The sequence below is a fragment of the Indicator indicator genome, chromosome 3 (assembly GCF_027791375.1).
Source record: "Indicator indicator isolate 239-I01 chromosome 3, UM_Iind_1.1, whole genome shotgun sequence".
NCBI lineage: Eukaryota > Metazoa > Chordata > Aves > Piciformes > Indicatoridae > Indicator > Indicator indicator.
In genome coordinates, this window is record NC_072012.1 from 1749232 (window position 1) to 1775303 (window position 26072).

The window sequence follows — 26072 nt, forward strand, 5'->3', positions numbered from 1 at the left end:
GTCAGGGGCTGGAAGGGACCTCCAAAGCTCATCCAGTCCAACCCCCCCTGCCAGAGCAGGAGCACCTAGAGCAGATCACACAGGAACATAGCCAGGCAGGGCTTGAATATCTCCAGACAGGGAGAATCCACAACCCCTCTGGGCAGCCTCTTCCAGTGTTCTGTCACCCTCACAGGGAAAAAAATTTTCCTCCTGTTTCCATGGAACTTCCTATGCCTCAACTTCCACCATTGCCCCTTGTGCTGGCATTGGGCATCACCCAGCAGAGCCTGGCTCCAGCCTCTGGGCACTCCCCCTGCACATCTTTAGCAACAGCAATGAGGTCACCTCTCAGGCTCCTCCTCTCCAAGCTACAGAGCCCTCAGCTCCTTCAGATTCTTCTCATAAGGAAGATGTTCCAGTTCCTTAATCATCTTTGTGGCTCTGTTCTGGACTCTTTCAAGCAGTTCCCTGAGGTCCTTCCTGACCTGAGGGGCCCAGAACTGGACACAATACTCCAGATGTGGCCTCAGCAGGGCAGAGTAGAGAGGGAGGAGAACCTCTCTTGACCTCCTAACCACAGCCCTTCTAATCCACCCCAGGATGCCATTGGCCTTCTTGGCCACCAGAGCACATTGCTGGCTCATGGTCAACCTTCTACCCACCAGGACCCCCCCCCCCTTCACTGCTCTCCAGCAGGTCAGTCCTCAGCCTATCTTTCTCCATGAGGTTGTTCTTTCCCAGGTGCAAGACTCTTCCCCTTACCCTTGTTGAATTCCATTCCATTTCTCCCTGCCTAACTCTCCAGCCTGGCTAAGTCTGGCTGAATTTATTGCTCAGTGTGAAGCTGAACATGGTTTTACATTTATCTGCCTGGACTTCACTGTCAGTGAAATATATTACCTGAAGTGCTCATTATTTTCCAAAAGCTGGTGTAGTGCAACCATTCCTGGAATTCCCTGCAGGAATTCGAGTGGGCTCCTGTCTGCTTCAGGCAAAAAACAATTGGGCTAATTAAAACTGCTGAAACTAATGGCTGACCCTTCACAAAATGAACTGGGAAGATCTAAGACATGCTCAGCCATTGGAACTGCAATGTAAAAGCAAATTGGTGCAGGATGGGGGTGGGGACAGCAAGGCTTCGGCTCAGGACCATTTCTTGTGGGAAGAGCAGCTTGCTTGTGCTCAGACTGACCTCTTGCATGCAGGAATACCACAGGCTGTAATGGAAAGTCACTCCCCCCTCAATTTCTGTTTGTTCTGAGCAATACACAGATGTTTATAAGAAGCAAACCATTGAATCATTAGAAATACTCTCTGTACACTGTCTTCTTAAACTGCAGGCTGGTGGTGCACTGGAATGCAGGGGTAGCTTTGTGGCTGTTTCCTCCATCAGCCTGATTCTTTTTGAAAACATCTTATTCCCCTTGTGTTTTCCAGACTGGAGGTTTACAGAGAAATGTTTATACTGCAGCTTCAAACATTTACTGAAATGCTAGAAAACCTAAAGAATTTTCTGTGGATTCCTTATATTGAGATCAGATGTAGGAATGTCACGTTGGAATATCTGCTCTACAAAACTCAAGATGATTTTAATGGAAAGTCAGAACCCGAAATGGTAGGTGCCTTGCAGCAAAAGAAAGCAGGAGGAAAGGAAAGGACAGAAAATTATATAATGGGTCAGAATTATATCTTGGTGGTTGCACATCCATTTGCTTGCTTTGCTGACAGAACGTGATTGCTTCATTTAGGTCGTTCGGTGATGTGAAACTAGTTTGTGAAGCAAAATGTAGGGTTTGAGGGAAGCCTGCAGTGCCAGCAGCACTGTCACCCATCTGACTAAAAACACCTGTGGGCTGAGACAGGTCCAGCTGCAGGGCACTTTGGGTTTTAAAGTGGGTAGCAACAAGTTTTTAGTTTTAAAATAATTAATGTATCAACTGGCTTTTATTACTCTAAAAATCAGCTTAGAATATAACTAACATTCAGTTGAGCAATCTAGCTGAAGGTGATAGAGAAGCTGTAAGCAGGGTATTGAATGTAAAATATTGTTTTGCATAAGAAAGTCTGAGCAACCTGATCTGGTGTGAGGTGTCCCTGCCCATGGCAGGGGTTTGGAGCTAGATGATCCTTGAGGTCCCTTTCCAGCCTGACAATTCTGTGATTCTCTGATTTCATCATGAGTCAAAATGAATGGGTGTCCTTGTTAGGGCTAATGGTTATTGCAACAGAACTTAGTAGAACTTTTTTTTTAAAAAAGCAGTGAAGTGTTAAAATTCCATAGCTATTGGAATTGTGCTCAGCAGGCATTTCATGGGCATTGTTTAAATTAGTGTGTGGGTATGTGCATGTCTGTCTGTTTGGAAGGGGAATGGAACCTTTGTGTTTAGGAGACTGCAGAAGGGCCCTGACGGTGACAAGGGCAGGAAGGCACTGGCAGCCCTGGCCAAATGTGCCACATTGGCTGCAAATGCTGAGGATGAGCCTGGCCATGAATCTCATCTGTAACAACTAATAAAAGCCTGCTTCTGTTTTCACTGTTTTCTCAAGGTTGTGTTGGCCCTGGCTGGCTCAAGTCCTGAGCCAGTGAAGGGAACTGGAGTGGGAGCAAGGCTCAGTAGCCTTCCATGCAGAGGTTATCTCCTTCAAGCTAGATGTACATAAACTGTTGAACTAAGTCTTCTGTGCTCAGGGAGAAAGCCTTCAACTTTGGAGGAATGAATTATTTGAGGGGACTGAATGCTTTCTGATGGTATTGATTAGCAGTCTCCTGATTTTGGACCTTCCTGAGAAGAAAGGAAAAGGTGGGAATAGACATAGCTGGCAAATCCTAAGGGAAAAGTCTTAGTTTAAAAATCGTGGCTGGAAATTTCCTCTTGGATGATAATTTTTTTGTTCCTGTCCCAAACTCGTAGAAGAATAGTTAGTAGCAGGTGATCTTATACTGAAAGCAACAGGAACATTCTTCCTCACAGATGTAATTGTACTCGGAGAAAACTATTTCTGTGGAATGCTGATGGTCTCTGGAAAGCTTGGGAAAGGCATTTCTCTGAAGAAAGGAGCACTTGTCTACTTAGTTGCTACAAAGATTTTATATATATATATATATATATATATATGTATTTCTTTTTTTAACCTCTACTATTTTAATGTGAGCTTTGTTTCTCCTTTCAAATAAATGTTGTTCCTAGTTGTATTTTTCTGATCACAGGATGTTAGGGGTTGGAAGGGACCTCTGAAGATCGTCAAATCCAACCCCCTTGCCAGAGCAGGACCATAGAATCTAGCACAGGTCACACAAGGATGCATCCAGATGGGGCTTGAAAGTCTCCAGAGAAGGAGACTCCACCACCTCCCTGGGCAGCCTGCTCCAGTGCTCTGTCACCCTCCCAGTGAAGAAGTTCCTCCTCATGTTGAGGTGGAACCTCCTGTGCTGGAGTTTCTATCCACTGCCCCTTGTTCTATCCCACGGTGCAAGTGAGCAGAGCCTGTCCCCTCCCTCTTGACCCCCAGCCCTCAGATATTGATAGACATTGATTAAATCCCCTCTCAGTCTTCTCCTCTCCAGACTAACCACCCCCAGGGCTCTCAGCCTCTCCTCACCAGGCAGTGCTCCAGTCCCTTCATCATCCTCTCTCCAGCAGATCCCTGTCCCTCTTGAACTGGGGTGCCCAGGACTGGCTGCAGTATTCCAGGTGAGGTCTCCCCAGGGCAGAGTAGAGAAGGAGGAGAACCTCCCTGGCTCTGCTGGACACACTCCTCTTAATGCACCTGAGAATCCCATTGCCTTCTTGGCCCCCAGGGCACATTGCTGTCCCATGCAGAACTTGTTGTCCACCAGGACCCCCAGGTGGAAGTTGCTCTTCCAAACTCACGTCAAACTCTCTCTTTCCTTTGTGTTTATCTGGGGTCTCCATTCTCTTACATGAGCACTTTGGAGGCTGGAAGGACAACCCACAGCTTTTCCTGTTTTTCTAACATGCGTATCATTCTTCATCTGCATAGCAGCAGTTTTAATTAATAGGAGACCCCCTGTGAGCCTTGTAGTTCTTCCTGAACAAGATTGATTTTGTAAGAGCTGCAGATCATTTTGTGTTGCAGAGGTGGCTTATTATTGATTATTCTGTCACTTCAGAAGGGATTATTAGTATAATTGGATAAATTAGGTGGCAGATTTAAGTTTGTTACTGAACCTTTTAAGATTTACAGTTTAGAAAAGGTAAAGGATGTTGATTTACTAATCACCTCCTGGAGTGTGTCATGACTGTCCACTGTTAAAAGTGGCCCTGAGAGAACCAAATTGAATTTATTTTATGAGAAAAAAACCACTTGCTGAAAATATTTTTGAATGCTTGGAGGTGGGGGGCAGTTTTATGGATAGCTCTGCTTTTGCTGTGCTTCTCTGCAAAACAGGCTAAGGTACATCAGATCATCTCAAACTCCTTATCTCAATCCAGGTTTGGGGGTTTTTGTGTTACTCTCCCTCCTGTCTGTGTGTGGGCAGTTAGCTTGTGAGAGTGGGCTGTCTTAAACCAGGACATCATTATATGCTTTTAAGTAGTTTTGTGTCCTTTGATAGAGTGATGTCACAGATTGTCAGTGTCTGGGCCTCAGCAATAATAATTTTGGGGGTTTGGGCATTAGAAACTTCCATTGAAGTAATTTGACATTCATTTTTGTTCTCTTGAAGCCCTGTTATACAATCATAGAGTTGTCAGGTTTGGAACGGACCTCAAGGATCATCCAGTTCCAACCCCCCTGCCATGGGCAGGGACACCTCACACTACAGCAGGTTGCTCACAGCCACCTCCAGCCTGGCTGCAAAAACCTCCAGGGATGAGGCTTCCACCACCTCCCTGGGCAACCTGTGCCAGTGTCTCACCACCCTCATGGGGAAGAACTTCTTCCTAACATCCAATCTGAATCTACCCATTTCTGATTTTGCTCCATTCCCTCTATTCCTATCACTCCCTGACATCCTAAAATGTCCCTCCCCAGCTTTCCTTTAGTCCCCTTCAGATCCTGGAAGGCCACAAGAAGGTCTCCTGGGAGCCTTCTCCAGGCTGAACAGCCCTAACTCTCTCAGTCTGTCTCCATAGGAGAGGAGCTCCAGCCCTCTGCTCATCCTCATGGCCCTTTTCTGAACATGTTCCAACACCTCCAGATCCTTCCTGTAACAGGGGCTCCAGAACTGGACAAAGTGCTCCAGGTGGGGTCTCACCAGAGTAGAGTAATGGGGGAGAATCCCCTCCCTGGCCCTGCTGGCCACACTTCTCCTGATGCAGCCCAGATTATGATTGGCTTTCTGGGCTGCAACTGCTATTGCACATCTATCAGGAAGCTTCTCCTGATGTCTTAGAGTGGTTAGTTCCATGTGGCTTTGTAACTGGGTCTCACACACCTCTTGTTTTAAAGCAGAATGCTAGCAAACAGCTTGTGATGGTGGGGTCACAGTGTTTTGGAGTTCATGTCTGCTTAAAGTTGGTCTTCTGACCATGAGCTTGTTTGTTTGTTTTTCTTTCTGAAAATTTGTCTAAACTGTGTAAACAACTAGACCACTATACATGTGTTAACTCATAATTAGTGGCTGTCCAACTCATTTAAAAGCTGCTATTTTACAACGGTAAAATTTCTAAGGCAAAACCAAGGAGAGCCAAATTAAGATGGTTGATTGAGACTGGCACATCAGTCTCAGCAGATGTCTGTGTGTCAGGAAAGGTCACCCTTTGAGTGAATAGTATTATTACCTCTTTTCCCTGCCTTCTCAGAATCTCTTTTTTTTTTTTTTTTTGGTAGCAAAACAGAATTTTATAGTCATTCAAACAGCACAGACTACAGGTACAGTCCAAGCTCCTGTATAGCTTAAACCAGGAGCGTTCTTCACAACAGGATTAGCACTGAAGAAGGACAACATTGCCTAAAGCTTTGTCAAGTTGGATCTTACTTTGATTATTCCTTACTTTTGTGGTTGTTTAAAAGCAGTTGGTTGTCAGATTTTCTACTTACATTAGGAATACTCAATAGCCATAGAAAGGAAAGCATTCAAAAAACTACAACTTCTCTGAAATGTTAAATTTATCTTTGAAATAGTCACTGATGCATGAATTTTGTGAAATATGTTTTATAACAGAATATTTTTGGTTTTAGAGCCTTGATGAGTATGAAGATGATGAAGCAGGGCAGAAGGAAAGGAAGAAGGAGGATGCTATTACCCAACAGAATACAATAGAAAATGAAAGTTCTTGTGCAGATACCTCTGGCTCATACTTGTTTCAGGTAAGATCTTAGCACTTGTTCATTTTGATGATACTCTTATTTGTAGTCCTGCTTCCCAGTAGATTATATTCTGTCTGGAAACAAACCTGAAGGTCAGAGGCTGTTGCCTTATGCAGAACAGATTATGAGGCTCCATTTCACAAACTGAGCACTCCTGAGACCCAGTTCTGACAGCACAATCCTGTCTGTAAGGCCTTTGAAGTTAGCAGTGTTGATGTTCACCAGGGAACTTAATGTTTAATGAGAGCAAGAGAGAGGTGGAGAGTCAAATGAAAAATATTCACAGGTTTAGAATTTTCAAATAATTGGAGGTAAACTTTTCAGATCAGGCCCTAATTTCCTAATTTAATGGGGTGTCAATTAACAGCCTAGTAATGACTGTTTCTGGGATAGAAACAAACAGGGAAAACACCCCTTGCCTCTCTAAAACCTCTTCTCCCTTTTTTATTCTCCATTCCCCTTGTCACAGACTCCCCTTTCCATCAGATGATTGCCAGTTTTGCCAATGCACACCCCCTGCATACTATGCTACCTGTGGCAAATGTTCTGTCCATTTCCTCTGTCTTTAATCTTTTTGGCCAGTCCTGTTTCTGATGCTCTTCTGTCAACTGACAGCATGTGCAAACCCAGCTGTACACACTGAGGCCACCCAGCTCTGCCTGTTGACTTTAACAAGGGCAGCAGCATATCCGTAGGGGAGAAAAATGTCTGAATACAACAAGCACATAGAGAGAATTTTCAGACTACCCATAACTAGAGGGGGCATCACAGGATTGCTTGGGTCTGGATGCACTTTCCTTCTAAAATTTTGCCCAGTTTATCATGCTCCTGAATGTGTTTAATATTCAGAAGAGCCTGCAGCAAAAGAAGTCTGTAGCTTAATTGCCTGGGAAGTGAAGAACAAATCCCTTTTTAAGTTGAACTTGTCATTTGCTCTCTATGGCCATGTGATTTTACCAAGGTGTCACAGTGGAAGGGATGGGCAACAACTGTTCCCTCTTAGAGTGCTGCTGAGAGAGCACAACCACTCCCAACTGCCTCCTCTCTAGGCTGAAGAATTCTGGTTTATGTGTTTGTTCCTGTTAGAGGAGACATTCAGTAACATTCTGTGTTTTTTTCAGTTTTGACTGTATTTTATTTGAGATCAGGAGACATAACTGAAGAATTTGCTACAGCATGAGTTGTAGAGTGGTTTAATGATAAATTTTTTTTGTTCTGTGTTTATTTCCTGACAATTCCCAATATCTGCTTCTTAGTCTGCTGCATACTGAGTTTACTATTTTTGTTGCATGTGTCTACTCCAGAATTTACATTTTGGACTTATCTGTGGCAATAATAAGCTCAGAGGCTTTTGCATATATAAATTGAGAAGCATATTTAGTTTTTCTTTACTTGATTTGTGCTTATGAACACTGAATTTCATCACCTGTTTCACCCCTCAGCCACTCCCAATAGAGAAATCTTGCATGTTTTCACAGTTGACTCTCACCTCATCTGTTCTGAATAGTCTCTGTGGATACAGAATCACAGAAACATTCAGCTTGGAAAAGAGCCTCAGGGTCACCAAGTCCAACCCAGAACCCTACTCTACAAGGCTCACCCCTAAACCATAGCCCCAAGCACCACATCCAAACCACCTTGAAACACATCCAGGCTTGGGGACTCCACCACCTCCCTGGGCAGCACATTCCAATCCCTCACCACTCTTGTCCTGAAAATATGTTTCCTACTGTCCAGTCTAAACCTACACAGTTGTAGCTTGAGGCCATTCCCTCTTGTTCTGTCACTAATTCCCTGTGAGAAGAGACCAGCAGCAGCCTCTCCACAAGCTCCTTTCAGGCAGTTGTAGCCAGCAATGAGGTCTCCCCTCAGCCTCCTCTGTTTCACACTAACCATCCCCAGCTCCTTCAGTCTCTCTTCATCAAATTTCTTCTCCAGGCCCTTCCCAGCTTCCTTGCCCTCCTCTGCCCTGGCTCCAGCACCTCCACATCTCTCTTGGATTGAGGTGTCCCAAACTGGACACAACACTGGAGGTGTGACCTCCCCAGAGCTGAGTCTCAGGGGACAATCCCCTCCCTGCTCCTGCTGGACACAGCATTGCTGATCCCAGCCAGGATGCCTTCGGCTTTCTTGGCCACCTGGGCACACTGCTGGCTCCTCTTCAGCTGCTTGTCCCTCAGCACCCCCAGGTCCCTTTCTGCCAGCAGCTTTCCAGCCACATTGCCCCAGGCCTGTAGCATTGCTTGGGGTTGTTGTGCCCCAAGTGCAGGACCTGGCACTTGGCCTTGTTGAAGCTCCTCCTGTTAACGTTGGCCATGGATCCAATCTATCCAAGTCCCACTGCCCCAAGCCTGTAGCCTCTCCAGGTACATTAGAAAGCAGAACAGGTTTCTGTGGGACTCTTTGAAGTACCCCATCAGCTACAAAAGCTGTCAGTCAGGGCCCACCATTAATCCTGTTCCTTTCCCCAGCGATTATTTCAGGGAAGGATGTTAGGTCTTGTTCTGGTGTAGCTTGATTTCTTTGAAGAGTCTCTGGGGAATGCATTTTTGGAATTCAGTAGGCTGTCCACCCCCTTCCTTTTCTGGACTTTGATTTTCACTTAATGTACTAGATTTGTGAAGTGTAACTATGTTATAAACACCCTCATGAATCTTCCAAAATATTCATATTCACTCACTTAATCCCTAATGGTTTTGGACTTACTGGCACCACTGTATTCAGTATGAATATCAAGCTTCCTGGTCTATAGTTCTCTGGTCTGCTTTAGAATCTTCTTAAAGGTGGTGATTACCTTAACCACTGATACTAGGGCAGTTTTAAGTGAGATATTATATATGATTTTGAGTAGGTTAGCTGTTAAGTTTTTCAGTAACATCAATAGTTTCTTCAGAGATGAAAGTAGTAAACACCTTCTAATTCTGGCAGCTAGCTACCTTTTTTTTTCTTTCCATTTTGTTGACTCATTTTTCAGTTCTATCAGTGCTGCTGTTTGAAACAGATTCTTTGAGTCTTCCATGAAGTGCTCTGATGTGAGACTTGTCACCAAGCTTTTCCATGGTGAACACCAACAAAAATGTTCCTGCAGAGAAGCTCTCCTCTGAGTATGCCTCTTATTACTTGATCTATTGGCTTTACAGATTCTTTGGCAGAATTCCTTACTCTGAAATGCTTTTGTTTTTTTCCAAGCTGTTTGTTAGACTCTTTCTTACTGTGTTGACTCTTAATTTCTTAAGCAAATATTCCAAAGTTGTCAGTTTTGGTTTCCTTTGGTGGTATTTTTACATAATGCTTTGGCTACATTCCCATGTCCCATTTATTTAAGCCATGTTTTCTATTCTTCTTGACCAGTAATCTCAGTTTCTTTTTAGCAGGCTGTCTGTATTAATTGTATCCTAACTCAGCTCCAAGTTTGTCACTTCTGTATTCTAACAGGCACTACTTCTTTGCTGACAGAGCACAGCAGGGATGTCCTATCATTGACCATACAGAAAAGAGTCCCAGGCTGTAGATCTGGCAAGGACCCAGGGTGGCACATATACAGGTGTGTCGGTGTGAGCTGAAATTCCCCCCCCACCAACAATAACCAGGCTAGCCCAGTCTGGAAGCAAATGAAAAGCTGTATTTACAAGCAGATGAAATGCAATGAATATGTACAAATATACAAAAATTCACAACATTCACAAATATATACAATCAACAGAAAAAGCACAATCGATCTCCCTTTGCTTCCCCCCAAGGGGACCCTCCCAAAGGGGGCCTCCCTCTCCCAGGAGCTTCCCCCCCTGACCCCCCTGGACAGAGAAGCAGAGTTTAGTTAGAGCAGAAAGTTGTTAACTTAGCTGCCAAGGTCAGTGTGTTATCTTCAGCCAGAAGAGAAGAAGAAACAGCAGCCAGACAGCCCAGCAACTGCCCCCACTGCCGAACGCAGAATGTGCAGAGTGCCTACTTTGTTTTGGGTAATAGTTCTTAAACATTTCTATCTATCCAATGGAAGTGTTTAGAACAATCGTTATTTTGCTTTCTTACACCCAATAGTGACTTATTTACATTCTTTCACTTTCTCTGTTCTGAACTTTGCAAGGAAAAATTAAAAAGACAGTTTCAAACCATCACAGTCCACCCCTTCTAAACAATTCCATTGGCTGCTACTATCATTTATCTAATCTAAAATAATATCTACAACAATAGGTGAATAAAGACCATAGTCCATTCCGGCTATCTCAGATGTAGATGATTCAAAAGAGTCAAATCACAGGAAAAACAGCAAACAGCTTGTTTCCTCGCAGATGGAGCGAAGGAAGGAACAGGGACTCTCAGGTGACTCAGGGCTCTCAGGGTTCGTGCACCGTAGATCTCATGGACTCTCCTCTTGGGCGCGATGCTGTATCTGCGCAACACTCTGAATTTAACCTCTCTCAGCCAAAGTTAGATTTCTTTGTGGAATACACTGAATTTCACCATTTTCTTGCATCACCCAATAGGTGTGACCAGGACCTTCAGCAGAAACCATGCCTCGGACAGATTTGGCCTCTCCTGAAGGAGAAAATACCCAAACAGTTTTGCCTAACAGATTCTTTTCTCTGATAACAGGAACTCTATCACCTTCCTCCTTTCGCAACAAATCTGACTGGGCAGGTCCAGCTCGATTCACTGAACCTCTACTATTCACCAACCAGGTTGCTTGTGCTAAATGTTTCTCCCAGTTTTTCAAAGATCCACCCCCCATGGCTTTGAGAGTGGTTTTCAGCAAACCGTTGTAGCGTTCGATCTTCCCTGCAGCTGGTGCATAGTAGGGAATGTGGAATATCCACTCGATGCCGTGCTCTTTGGCCCAGTTTTTTACAAGATTGTTCTTGAAATGAGTTCCATTGTCTGACTCAATCCTCTCTGGAGTTCCGTGTCTCCACAGGATTTGTCTTTCCAGACCAAGAATGGTGTTACGTGCAGTTGCATGAGGAACTGGATAAGTTTCCAGCCATCCAGTGCTTGCCTCTACCATAGTCAGCACATACTGCTTACCAGATGGAGAACGAGGTAGAGTGATGTAGTCAATCTGCCAGGCTTCACCATACTTGTACTTGGACCATCGGTCACCGTACCACAAGGGCTTGATCCGCTTTGCCTGCTTAATAGCAGCACAAATGTCACAGTCATGGATGACTTGTGTGATAGCATCCATGGAAATGTCAATGGATCTGTCACGAGCCCATCGGTAGGTTGCATCTCTGCCTTGATGTCCTGACGAGTCATGGGCCCACCGAGCTAAGAACAGCTCACCTCGGTGTTTCCAGTCAAGATCAGGATCAGAAACCAATTCCGAACCTCTCTGAGCTTTTCTATGTTTCTTCTTACATCTACGCAGGTTGGAAGAGTGAGTAGCCTTACGTCTTTCTTGACACAGTGCTATCAGCAGCCATATGATTATTCCAAGAAACAACAAAATTAAGGCTAGCACAAGATATCTAGGGTACCACTGGTTCCAAAGACCCTCTGTAGTTGTAAGAGGAGTAACAAACTCAAATGTGTCTGCTAGCAGATTCATAGTTGAGTTACCATAGCTTCTAAGCCCAATAAGACCACAACAGAATTCAACAGCATTCAGTAACTTGTTCTTAACCCAAAGAAACGACTTATATGCCACATATCTCACAATCTTGTCTATCATGCAAGAAATGGCCCATCTGTAGACAATCACACTGATAATAGATAAAATAGAATGACTCAGAACCCAAAACAGCTTCATTTTGCTTCCTAATCTGAGCAGGAATAAATCATACAAGCAATCGAGCCCCACGTTGGGCGCCAAAAATAAAAAGTGTGTCGGTGTGAGCTGAAATTCCCCCCCCACCAACAATAACCAGGCTAGCCCAGTCTGGAAGCAAATGAAAAGCTGTATTTACAAGCAGATGAAATGCAATGAATATGTACAAATATACAAAAATTCACAACATTCACAAATATATACAATCAACAGAAAAAGCACAATCGATCTCCCTTTGCTTCCCCCCAAGGGGACCCTCCCAAAGGGGGCCTCCCTCTCCCAGGAGCTTCCCCCCCTGACCCCCCTGGACAGAGAAGCAGAGTTTAGTTAGAGCAGAAAGTTGTTAACTTAGCTGCCAAGGTCAGTGTGTTATCTTCAGCCAGAAGAGAAGAAGAAACAGCAGCCAGACAGCCCAGCAACTGCCCCCACTGCCGAACGCAGAATGTGCAGAGTGCCTACTTTGTTTTGGGTAATAGTTCTTCAACATTTCTATCTATCCAATGGAAGTGTTTAGAACAATCCTTATTTTGCTTTCTTACACCCAATAGTGACTTATTTACATTCTTTCACTTTCTCTGTTCTGAACTTTGCAAGGAAAAATTAAAAAGACAATTTCAAACCATCACAACAGGACAGATGGAGCCTTAGAAAGCTGTAGTTGCTAAGACTTAATCAGTTTATTACTGACCCTGTCAACTTGCTTTTTATTAGAAGACTTGCCCATTTTGAACAGAATTTAACAGCAATCTTCTTTCAGCTTTGGTGACTTTTGTTTCCTTTTGATTCTACTTCGATTCTGCTCTTAAAAGTAGAGTTTATGTTTCAGAATTCAGTCAGTTCTAGTTGCTGTTGACTAGTATTTGTTCTAGTTCTCTCTACAAAGCAGAATAGATAGGCTTCTGTACTTCTAACTACACTGACTTTTCCATTTCATTACCATTTTATGAAATTTGAAGATAGATGATTACTGTGGCTGTGATAAGTAAGACAATATCAACCTGATGTTTGATGGGCAAATATGTTGTTGAATAATGTTCTGTTTCTACTTCTGAACTTGATCTTTCAGTTCTGTTTCAACATACTCAAGAGTTGCTGTTCTCATGGGCAAAATGCACTTTTTTTTTTTTTTTTGAAAATTGGATGAGTTTGAAGTCCTTGATCCAAAGCACAGAGATAAGAGATTTGCTTAAGAGCAGATATAGAATTATACCAGGCCCTGAAGCTGAACTGTTTGGTTGAAATCAGCTTCTCAGTTTATATTGGTAAATAGGGAAGATGGTAGTCTAAATATAAACATTATAAGCATTGCTTATCAATTGCAATCAGAACTGCTATTTAACTTCAGCAGAAGCTAGTGTGGAAAGCCACACCTCACCAGGTGTGTCAACACTAACTCCCATCCCAAACACAAGTGTTGCATCAAGCTCTGATATCCGTGCTTGATTTTTCCTCCTATTTTCAATGCTGCAAGTCAGTGGCTCTGACCTTCAGCCAGTGTTGTGGACTACTCATTCATGTGTACAGGGATGCCAACTGAGAGTGGTAAATCATATGCAGAACCATAGAATCATAGAATGGTCTGGGCTGGAAGGGACCTCCAAAGTCCACCCCCCTCTGCTGTCAGCAGGGGCATCCTCCAACTAGATCAAGTTGCCCAGAGTCCTGTTGAGCCTCACCTTGAATTTCTCCAAGGATGGGCCTCCAACCACCTCCCTGGGCAACCTGTGCCAGTGTTCCACCACCCTCATGCTAAAGAACTTGTTCCTCACATCCAATCTCAATCTGCTCTGCTCTAGTTTGAAGCCATTGTCCATCGTCCTGTCCCTGCAGGCCTTTGCAAACAGTCTCTCTGCAGCCTTCCTGTAGCCCCCTTCAGGTCCTGGCAGGCTGCTCTTAGGTCTGCCTGGAGCCTTCTCTTCTCCAGGCTGAACACCCCCAGCTCCCTCAGCCTGTCCTCATAGCAGAGCTGCTCCAACCCCCTGATCATTTTCATGGCCCTCCTCTGGACTCTCTCCATCAGGTCCAGGTCCTTTCGTGTGTTGAGGTCTCCAGAGCTGCACACAGTCCTCCAGGGGAGGTGTCAGCAGAGCAGAGCAAAGTGGCAGAATCACCTCTCAGTCTGCTGAAGCTAAGAACTCTCATGAATTAGCTAAAAATGTATAATGTTAAGGACAAGCATTTTTAAAGTTACTACAATTATGACTTTAACTAGGAATCAGCAGAGTCTGACAATTACATCAATCTAGCTCTTGCTTAACAGAGATGGTAAAATTGAAAATAGCACAAATCTGCTTGAGTGCAGTGTCTTTTATTTAGAAATAATAGAATAGTCTGGGTTGGAAGAGACTTTAAAGATCATCTAGTTTCAACCTCACTGCAATGCATAGACCAGATTGCTCAAGGCCCTATCCCAGCCTGGTTTTGATTACTTGCAGGGTTGGAGCTTCCACAGCTGCTCAGGGCAGCCTGTTCCAGTGCCTCATCACCCTCATGGGGGAGAATTTCTTCCTAATGTTTAATGTAAATCTAGCTTCTTCCAGTTTGGAACCATTACCTTCCATCCTATCATGACATGCCTTTGTAAAAATCCCTCTCCAGCTATCCTCTAGGCCCCCTTCAGATGTCAGAAGGCTACTGTAAGGTCTCCCCAGAGCCTTCTCTTCTCCAGGCTAAACAACCTCTCAGCCTGTCTTCACAGGAAAGGTGCTCCAGCCCTCTACCCTTTGTGGCCCCTCCTCTGGAGCCACCCTTGAACAAATCCATGTCCTTCTTGTGCTTGTGACTGCAGAGCTGGACACTACTGCAGGTGGGCTCTTCCTAGAGCAGTTTAGAGCAGAGGGGAGAGGATTGCCTCCCTTGACCTGCTGGCCACACTTCTTTTGATGCAGCACAGCCTTCAGTTGATTATCTTGGCTGCAAGCACACATTGCCAGCTTATGTTGAGCTTCTAATCAACAAATGATACTGTGTTCAGGGTAATGAATGTCTTAATTGAAGAAGGTTTTAGAATGTACACAGTATGAAGATAACTTGTGTCAAAAACCTGATGAGATCTGGCTGGAAAAAAACAATTGGTTTACTGATGATTTTACTTTTTAAAAGTATATTAGAATACTTCACAGTACCACAGTGCTTTAGAGGTTGGAAGGGACTTCCAGAAATCATCCAGTTCAACCCCCTGCCAAAGCAGGATCACCCAGGGTAGTCTGCACAGGAATGCATCCAGGTGGGTTTTGGATATGTCCAGAGAAGGAGACTCCACAACCTCTCTGGGCAGCCTGTTCCAGGGCTCTGTCACCCTCACTGGAAAGAAGTTTCTCCTCATGCTGAGCTGAAACCTTCTCTGTTCAAGTTTGTCTCCGTTGTTCCTTGGCTTATTCCTGTGCACCACCCAACAGAGCCTGGCCCCCTCCCCTTGACACCCACCCCTCAGCTCTTGAGAGACATTGATCAGATCCCCTCTCAGCCTTCTCTTCTCCAGACTAAACAGCCCCAGGGCTCTCAGGCTCTCTTCACAGGGGAGATGCTCAAGTCCCCTAAGCATCCTCCTGGCTCTCCCTTGGACTCTCTCCAGCAGGTCTCTGTCTCTCTTGACCTGGGGAGCCCAAAACTGAACACAGGATTGCAGCTGTGGTCTGAGCAGGACAGAGTAGAGAGGTAGAAGAACCTCCGTAGCCCTGCTGGCCACACTTTTCTTGCTGCACCCCAGGATCCCATTGTCCCTCTTGGCCACAAGGGCACATTGCTGCCCCATGCAGAACCTGCTGTCCACCAACATTCCAGGTGTTTCTCTGTGGAGCTGCTTTCCAGCAGATCACCTCCCAACCTCTCCTAGTGCTTGCTGTTATTCCTCCCCAGATGCAGGACCCTGCACTTGTCCTTCTTGACCTTCCTGAGGTTTGCCTGCAGCCAGCTCTCAGCCTGTCCAGGTCACACTGGATGGCAGCACAGCCTGACAGGTGTCAGCCACCCCCCAGTTTTGTATCATCAGAACTTGCTGAGGGTCCTCTCAATGCCCTCAGCCAGGTCATTGATAAAGATATTGAACAAAACTGGACCCAGTACTGATCCCTGGGGACACCACTGGCCACAGGCCTCCAAGGTGACTCTGTGCCACTGATGACAACCCTCTGAACTCTGCTGTGGAGCCAGTTTGCAATCCACCTCACTGACCAATCATCTATGCCACATCTCCTGAGCTTATATTTCTGTGAGAATATTATGAGAGACAGTATCAAAAGCCTTGCTGAAGTCAAGGCAGATGACATCCATTGCTCTGCCCTCATCTACCCATTTGGTCATGGTCTCATACTTGCTGAATTCCAGAGTGTGGAAAAATGCTGCTATTGTGTTAATACTCAATAAACCCTGAAGAAAACCGCCAGATGCATAAGCCTTAAATTTTGCATCAAAGCAACAATTTGTGCTGATCCCACAGTCACCTGCCTCCTGGAATTCACTTGTTTGGTAAATATCTTAGGAGACCAGATGCACAAATCTCTCTGCCCATCGTGCTGTAATCCTGCGGCAGTGACTTCTGTGTCACTACAGATGTGATGTTTGAGCATGCAGCAAGTTGTGGTGTCTGTTTTACTCTGTGGTGTTCTTGGAAAATGGAGAGCAATGTCAGAAGGCTGAGAAGGTTAATCCAAAGCCACCTTACAGCCTTGCAGTGGGAGCTGCAGTTGCAGGTCCTCCATCCTTTAAAACCTTCAAATCAAAGCAGAGTGTTTTTCTGGAAATTGTGCCAGAATCACCCAGAACTTTCATTCTTAATACCTTGGAAAGAGTTTGAACTCTTTAGCTTTTTGCTATCTTTGACTGCCTTCTGCTCACATTTCATTTCAAGGGCTTGTAGTGTGTCTGAATGCTGCTGTTGTGCTGCGCACCGTCTGAAGGCTCTACAAAATGTTTCATCAGCTGTAAGCAGTTTGACATAGAAGGGTAAGAGCTGGGAATGGTTTATTGAATACCTGTTGGCAAAAGCAGCAAGAAACACCAAGGTATTTGGGATTTTCAGAGTTATTTTTGACACTGGCAAGGGGCTAGGGTTTATTGTGTTGCAGATGTGTGTTTTTCTCCTCCCTGACAGCAAAAGGGCTCTCACTAGATCAGTGTAGTCATCTAAAATTAGATAGGCTGAATCCTTTCCTCTCCCAGGCAAACTTGGACCAATCTAGTCAGAATGATTTTTTGCTTCTAACATAACTTGGGTATAGGGATCAATTGGAGTGTGAGTTACCTACTTCTGTGCCTGTAAGCATGGAAAGGGGAAGCTTTGAGCCACTTAGATAATGAAGTGCAACCTTGGTGAAATAAATACTCTGAATCCTTCAAGTGAAAGATTACAGTTTATAAAAATGAGGATTATTTTGAGTATCCTATATCAGCAATATTGTAGCCAGCAGGACAAGGGAGGTTATTCTTCCCCTGTACTCAGCACTGGTCAGGCCACACCTTGAGTCCTGTGTCCAGTTGTGGGCTTCTCAATTCAAGAGAGATTTTGAGGGACTGGAAGGAGGTTGTAGCCAGGTGGGGGTTGGTCTCTTCTCCCAGGCAACCAGCAGCAGAACAAGAGGACACAGTCTCCAGCTGTGCCAGGGGAGGTCTAGGCTGGATGTTAGGAGGAAGTTCTTTAGAGAGAGAGAGATTTGCCATTGGAATATGCTGCCCAGGGAGGTGGTGGAGTCACCATCCCTGGAGACGTTCAAGAGAAGCCTGGATGAGGCACTTAGTGCCATGGTCTGGTTGATTGGATAGGGCTGGGTGATAGGTTGGACTGGATGATCTTGGAGGTCCCTTCCAACCTGGTTGATTCTATGATTTTATGAAAAGCAAAATGTTGATATTTGTTAGTGTAGTAAAATTTCCCCAGAGTATTCCCTAATTCCAAGTTATGAAATTTCAGATCATAACTATCACCATTGCCAACACTTTTTGTGTCTGGACAAAGATACCTCTGCAGTCATCTGCTAGAAACCTGTTTTTGAATTGGTATTGCTGGCATGAAAGTAGAAGGGAAGTTTTGCTCCTCAGCATTCTGAAGTCAGGGACTCACTCTTTTTAAGCCACACCAACTGTTCTGGTCTACCTGATTGTGTATGACACACTGCTGCAAAGCCCAGGATCTCGTTCAAGACTTTTGCTCTCTACTTAGAACTTGTGATCAGCTCCTTCCAACCATTAATTTGTTTTATGTATGCAATTTCTTGGAGTCCTTGCATTGCTGTTGGAATGTGCAGTAACAGGAAATTCAAGAGATTAAGAGGTTGAATATTACCCAACTGTTTTATGTAAGGTACAGTTTTATGTAAGGTTTGAGACAGTTAAGCATCCATAGAGTCACAGAATGCACTGGCTGGGAATAGACCTCTGGAGGTCCAATGCTCCTGCAGTAAGCAGGGACATCCACAATCAGATCAGGTTCTTCAGAGCCCCATCAAGCCTCATTTTGAATGTCACCATCTCCCTGGGCAACCTGTTCCAGTGTTCCACCACTCTCCTAGTAAAGAACTTCTTTCTAATGTCTGAACTAAATCTACCCTTCAGTAGTTTAAATCCATTGCTCTTTAAAGTCCACACTGAGTCATAGTTAACAGCATTAGACAGATGTGCTAGACAAGGAAAGTCACTTCATTTGTGGCAGTGAACCTTGTCTTTATGCAAGATCTTGTATCCTTGAAATAAACTTGAATTATTTGTATTATTAGGCTGAAGCTTGACCTCCCTACTGAATTCTCCTTTGGAGCTGTTAATCTGAGACAAGAAGAGAAGTTGCTCCCATTTTCAGCTCACAGCACTGACTTGCACACAGTTCCATTGCCATATCTTGTATTGCTCTTCTCTGTAGCAGCAATGCAGATTTTTGTTCTCTACAAGAGGTTAGCTTGTGATAGGTCATAAAATCATAGAATTGTCTGGTTTGGAAGGGACCTCAAGGATCATCCAGTTCAACCCCCTGCCAGGGGTGCAGGGACTCCTCACACTGGCTCACAGCCACATCCAGCCTGCCCTTCAAAACCTCCAGGGAAGAGGCTTCCACCATCTCCCTGGGCAACCTGTGCCAGTGTCTCACTAGCCTCATGGGGAAGAACTTCTTCCTAACATCCAATCTGAATCTACCCACTTCCAGTTTTGCTCCCTTCCTCTTGGTCCTGTCACTCCCTGACACCCTCAAAAGTCCCTCCCCAGCTTTCTTATAGGCCCCCTAGCTGCCTGGCTAATCATTCTGTTCAGTGTAGAAATAGCTCACTACCTTTGAAGCAATCCTTCTTGTTAGTTTTAAGTGAGGACAGGATCAAATACCTACATCACCAGCATTCACCTGATGGTATAATTACAACACCATGCCACAGGGGCTGGAGTTCATTGTAGTTAACTTCAGTAGTGAACAACTGGTGAAGTGACCTCAACCTGATTTATTAGTGTGACCATTTCGTTAACAAATTGTGCATGTAGTTGAAAGTCATCCAAGAGCCTATGAAGATGGAAGGAAAACCACATCTGATCTTTTTTTAACCTTTTGTTCTAAAATAGCTTTAACGTTTCACCAGAACATTGCAGGCAATTTCTGAAGGGAACGCAGTCCAAAGTCACTCCCACAGAAGGGCTCTGTTGGAGTTCTGATTGCTTAAATACCATCCTTGGGTTTAGATGTGAGCCAGCACACTGACATTTCCTTCAACAGTGATATGTATGCCAGTGTTACAAAGGTTTGATGCAGGCACCTTGTAAGATATGCTGAAAGCACCAAGTAAAATGAAGTTAGGGAGTAAAAGTCTTAGTGACTTGTTAGCTGTGCAGCAAGCTGTGAGGAGTGCAGGGAGCTGAGGTACTGTGGGCATCTCCATTAGAAAACAGAGCTGAAAACCTGCTTGACACAAGCTTCCCCAGTTCTGTACTGCAGTCTTATGCCAAGAACATGCTGCCAGACAACTTCCTCAACTCCATTTGCAGTTCATACATTGTCTGTGTTGTATTCCCTGGCTTTTTGTTCCACACAGCAGCGTTTTGCAGTTACCCTCATTATTCAAAGTATGTGGTATTGAGACTCTCATAGCTGTTTATACCTCAACACAGCTTTTCAAAGGTGTTTTTTACATCTAGGTTTTGTATAGGTCTTGCAAAGGAGGTCTAGATGTATGTATTCAAGAATAATAATTAATCCATAGGACAGCAATGTGCCCTTGTGGCCAAGAAGGCCAATGGGATCCTGGGGTGCATTGAGAAGAGTGTGTCCAGCAGAGCCAGGGAGGTTCTCCTGCCCCTCTGCTCTGCCCTGGTGAGACCTCACCTGGAATATTGCATCCAGTTCTGGGCTCCCCAGTTCAAGAGGGACAGGGATCTGCTGGAGAGAGTCCAACAGAGGGCTATGAGGATGCTGAAGGGACTGGAGCCCTGCCTGGTGAGGAGAGGCTGAGAGCCCTGGGGCTGTTTAGTCTGGAGAGAAGGATATTGAGAGGGGATCTGATTAATGTTTATAAATATCTGAGGGCTGGGGGTCAAGAGGGAGGGGACAGGCTCTGCTCACTTGCACCCTGGGATAGGACAAGGGGCAATGGAGAGAAACTCCAGCACAGGAGGTTCCACCTCAACATGAGGAGGAACTTCTTCACTGGGAGGGTGACAGAGCACTGAACAGACTGCCCAGAGAGGTTGTGGAGTCTCCTCTGGAGACTTTCAAAACCCATCTGGATGTGTTCCTGTGTGACCTGTACTGGATTCTATGGTCCTGCTCTGGCAGGGGGAGGTTGGACTCCATGATCTCCAGAGGTCCTTTCCAACCCCTAACATCCTGTGAGCCTGTGATCTTTTATAAGGATATTTTCCTGATGTTGCTTGGTGGTAATTTCTGTCTGTAGAGAAATTGCAGTTGTGCTACAAGGGATGCCCAAATACATTGAGGCACAGGTTTTATTTTCTATGCTATCTTTCTTCAGATGTTAGGCCAAGGCTTGTCTTGCATAATACATGATTATAATAGTGGTATTGTTTTGAGTAAATAAATTGTGATTTAAATACAAAAGTAGAGAAATGAGGAGGAGGTGTATTTCAGTATATGAAGTTGTGTGTAATTCTGCCACATCAGCTTGTGGCACTCTAATATTTGATAGTTAATTACCAGATTTTGTCTTTGCAGGTTGAGATCATGATCCACTTCACAGAGATGGTTTGGAAACAGTTGTTAGGATTCTCAAAGCATTTAAGCAATTGAAGTAACTGCAATAGAAAGACTTGAGGAAATCTTAATTGTATATCTAAAAATGTTCCCATAAAAATGGATTTTAAAATATTGCTTAGGTATTAAAAAGTCACAAGCTTTTTAAGGTTTTTTAGTATATTTGCTGCTGAAGTCAATCAGTGACATCAGCTGCAGGGAATTTGCTGCCCTGTATAGTTGATGCCATGAACCAGGTGCTTCAGGCTGTCCTGTATGGCTTGGGAGACCCAAATCGTTCCTGTGATCTCTGTAAGGAAAAGAGGAGCACAGGAATTCCATCTTTCCAGGACCACATATTATCAGGCCATCAGGCAAGTAGTTTCTAGAAATATGGGCATGCATTCAGAGGAGTTTGGGAACAATAGCAGTAAAGAAGGCACAGGGACCCCTTTGTGAAAAGCAACCAAGTGACAATGAAATGAACGCTACTCACCAAGTACTCACTGTGTTCCACCTAGAAGATCTTGTGGTGAAGTAGGGAAAGGTAGTATCATGATGCATGTGATTGTATCCTGGGGTGCAGCAAGAAAAGTGTGGCCAGCAGAGCTAGGGAGGTTCTTCTCCCTCTTTACTCTGCCCAGCTGAGACCACACCTGGAATATTATGTTCAGTTTTGGGCTTCCCAGCTCAAGAGAGACAGAGACCTGCTGGAGAGAGTCCAACAAGAATGCTTAGGGGACTTGAGCATCTCCCCTGTGAAGAGCCTGAGAGCCCTGGGGCTGTTTAGTGTGGAGAAGAGAAGGCTGAGAGGGATCTGATCAGTGTCTCTCAAGAGCTGAGGGGTGGGTGTCAAGGGGAGGGGGCCAGGCTCTTTTGGGTGGTGCACAGTGATAAGCCAAGGAACAACAGGAACAAGCTTGAATAGAGAAGATTTCACCTCAACATGAGGAGAAACTTCTTTCCAGTGAGGGTGATGGAGCTCTGGAGCAGGCTGCCCAGAGAAGTTCTCTGGACATAACCAAACCCCACCTGGATGCATTCCTGTGCAGACTCCCCTGGGTGATCCTGCTTTGGCAGGGGGGTTGGACTGGATGATTTCTGAAGGTCCCTTCCAGCCTCTAATGTACTGTGATGCTGTAAGAATCTGAATGAAAGCTGCACATGTCAGCAGCATCCTGACTCATTCTGCACTGGCTGACTTTGCAGTCTTGATTTTCTTTTAATGCTTTTCATCTGTGTAACTGGGAAATGCAAAATACCCCACCCCTTGTGGTAAGCTTTTAGTGAATCCCCAAGGTAACTTCTCTGAATTAAGGAGCAGTGATGTTGCATGGTGGTTTTGTCTGATAAGAGTGGAGGCCTTAAAGCCACTGAATGAATTGCTTTGCACAAGTGAGATTGTTAGTTTGTAGTTCAGTTGTGTGTGTTTTAATAGAAACTGAGTTTTGAAACAGCAGAGCCTGGATTTCTCAGCTGAATGGCCTACGTAATAGGCATTGTTGTAGCAGCACAGGTTTCTCTAGAGCCAAAATCCTCCTCCTTTCCTGGGAGCAAATTTAGTGCCTGTGTGTAGTGCTGCTGATCCATGCATGTTCAGTGAGTTTTATGTTCCCAAAGGCTCTGCACTTGCTCAGCAGATCTGATTCAACTCTATTGCATGTGCACTTGGAAAGTGCTTACAAGTGAGACCCTGGTCCCCTTTGCACCTAAGAAATCAGGAGGCCAAGAGCTAGCAGTTACTAATGTGAGAATGGAGGGGATGTGGGTGATTGTACATGGGCTGTGAGCTGGCTGAAGCTTTTGGCTGGTCTTGTGTAGCCTTGAGGATGCAAACTGGGTGTCCCTACTTTGAGTTAATCTGACTTCCATCCTTCTAGGGAAATGCTAGTACATGGTTATCAACATTTGTCTTCATAACAGTGATCAAAAAGAGAAATCACAGGCTCACAGGATCTTAGGGGTTGGAAGGGACCTCTGGAGATCAAGTCCAACCCCCCTGCCAGAGCAGGACCACAGAATCTAGTGCAGGGCACACAGGAACACATCCAGATGGGGCTTGAAAGTCTCCAGAGAAAGAGACTCCACAACCTCTCTGGGCAGCCTGTTCCAGTGCTCTGTCACCCTCCCAGTGAAGAAGTTCCTCCTCATCTTCCTGTTTGTGAAAGGCATCATTTGTGTTTGGTGTCCAATTGTTGTCAGTGTAAATTTGATTGCCTTTGACAAGCAAACTTTTTGCTTTTTTGAGGAAGAACTACAAAATGATGAACATCTTTAGCATCTCTGTTCAGCAAAGTTTCGTGCACAAGTGGTTTAAGCTTCGAGTTTTGTTTCAGGAATGCATTTGACTCTCAGTAAATGAATATACCAGTGAAGCCTCTCATAAGTGAATACACTCAATTTGGTATACAATGGGCAACTATACAGCACAGGACATGCTGAATCCAGCCTGCAGGACCTGTGAAAGCAAGGTGGTGTGGAGGCTTCTTATGTCTGCTTTAGGTTCATGGTTGTGACTAGGAACCTCAGGGGTTTCAGCACAGCCTGCTCTTCTGGTACTTTCTGGATCCATGTGTAGAACAGGTGGGAAGCAAAGTGTGTAAGCTGTGATTTCTCCTTGTAGTTTTTCTCAAGTTCAGTTGTGATCCTTCTATTAAACTTTTTCTTTCAGGAGGTTTTGTTTATCTTCCTCCTCTTACAGATGTTGCTCCTGCCTGCATGAGCAGATGTTTGTTTCATTGTTTCACTATTTCTCTCCCAGTTCATGAAGAGAACTGCATAACCTGGTGAGTTAGCTGGTGGAGCCTTTACTGGTTTGGAGCCTTTACATGGCCATAAGGAATAGGAGGCAGTTCTTCAGATTTCCAGCTAATGTTTTGAGCAGTCAGCAGGGGCCTCATGTGAAGGAGTTAATTTTCCTTCCCACAATCATTTCTGTTTTGAGCTGGCATCACTTTTTAACTGCTAACCGAATGCTGCTTTGAAAAGATTCTTTTACTTCTGAAAATAGTCAACATGGAAATTCTGTTCAGCTGTCAAAAATGATGATGTCTCACTGGGTATCTTCTTCCACTCTCTTCTTAAAATTTCTTGGGAGTGGAAGGAGATTGCGTAGAGTTTTCTGTGGAAAGAGTACTAACTTATTGCAAAAGGATTTCCTGCCCTGTCTGCTCCTACAAGTAGATGACACAGCCTGACATCAAAGGCATCTGTAAGGTATGGTTCATACTCTTGATGACTGCACTTTTCTGCAGTTCTGTTCTATATGCAGAATGGTAATTAGTACTGCTCTCATACCAGGAACAAACCTGAAGCCTAGATAATGAAGTTGTAAATACTTGTAGGGTGTGTACAGAGCGTGTAGGGGTTTTTTTCTGTAGTAATCTGCAGAGACAAGGGCACCTCTGCTGAATGTCTTTGTGCAAGACAGAGAGAGGAGACAACCTGCTCAGGGAGATGGGCAGAAATGCACACAGCTCTGCAGAAGTAAACTGCAATAGTTGTCAGACATTGTTGTGGCATGGATCCTACGTTTGTGTTATTCCTACTGCGTTAGAGAATCACAGACCCACAGAACATTAGAGGCTGGAAGGGACCTCCAGAGATCATCCAGTCCAACCCCCTGCCAGAGCAGGAGCACCCAGGGGAGTCCTCACAGGAATGCATCCAGGCAGGTTTGAAAGTCTCCAGAGAAGACGACTCCACAACCTCTCTGGGCAGCCTGCTCCAGTGTTCTGTCACCCTCACTGTAAAGAAGTTTCTCCTCATGTTGAGGTGAAATCTTCTATGTTCAAGCTTGTACCTGTTGTTCCTTGGCTTATTACTGCACACCACCCAAAAGAGCCTGGCCCCCTCCACTTGACACCCACCCCTCAGAATGCCATGGTGGTAGTTACTCTGATGTGCATTTAGAAGCTGCATTCTCCAGTTCCAAAGTGGTGTGAGGATGGTGGGGGGAACCTGCTTCTCTACATCCTTGTAGTTTGGTGTAATTAATATGGTGGCTCAGGGGGGAAGGAGGACTCTGGAATTCAGAGTTATTTGGTGGAGGCAGCCTGAGTAAGCTCATACAGGTGAAAAGAGAAAGCTCACCTGGGTGTGAGCTCAGCTGCAGCACTGCTGACAGAGCCTGTCATAATTATTAGCAAGGCTTGATGGCAGGGTTTTGGTGCTTTCCTATATCCTACCCAGGGACTGTTTAAGGAATAATGTGCCAGGAACCATGCCCTCCCATGTAGTATGAACATCCCAGCAACAGGTTTGCTTCTCGGTGTAGTGCAATCTTTTCCCACACTGCAGGGGAGTTTAGCTCACATTCACAGGCTGAGCACTAGGTGGAAATTTTCATTGTTCCTTTCATTTTGCTCTCATGTTTATGTCTCCTTTTTCTGAGCAAATTTCCATCTGTAGTTAATAATTTGGTTTATTTTGCTTGTCAGTCAACATGCTACAATCTAACAGGAGAAGATGTAATATAAAAAAACCTACATGTAATATAAATATAGTCTCTCTGTCCTTTGTTGGAATCAGGGGGGGGAACATAATGGCAAAGGGTGAGGAAAAGGCTGAAGTACTCAGTACCTGGAGTTCTGCATCCAGTTCCGGAGCCACTATTACAAGAAGGATCTGGAGGTGCTGGAAGGTGTCCAGAGAAGGGCCAGGAGGATGAGCAGAGGGCTGGAGCTGCTCTGCTCTGGAGACAGACTGAGAGAGTTGGGGCTGTTCAGTCTGGAGAAGAGAAGGCTCCCAGGAGACCTTCTTGTGGCCCTGCAGTATCTGAAGGGGGCTACAAGAAAGCTGGGGAGGGACTTTTGAGGGTGTCAGAGTGATAGGACTGGGGGGAATGGAACAAAACTAGAAATGGGTAGATTCAGATTGGATGTGAGGAAGAAGTTC

At 44.8% G+C, this 26072-nt stretch overlaps 1 protein-coding gene across 1 annotated transcript in view; it reads left to right on the plus strand.

Moving 5' to 3' along the window:
* PAWR (pro-apoptotic WT1 regulator) overlaps positions 1–26072 on the plus strand; it is a 105480-nt gene that overhangs the window by 47262 nt on the left and 32146 nt on the right. The window contains exon 2 of the mRNA XM_054399840.1: positions 6127–6255. Coding sequence (XP_054255815.1) covers positions 6127–6255 — 129 coding nt within the window. The remainder of the gene's footprint in view (positions 1–6126; positions 6256–26072) is intronic.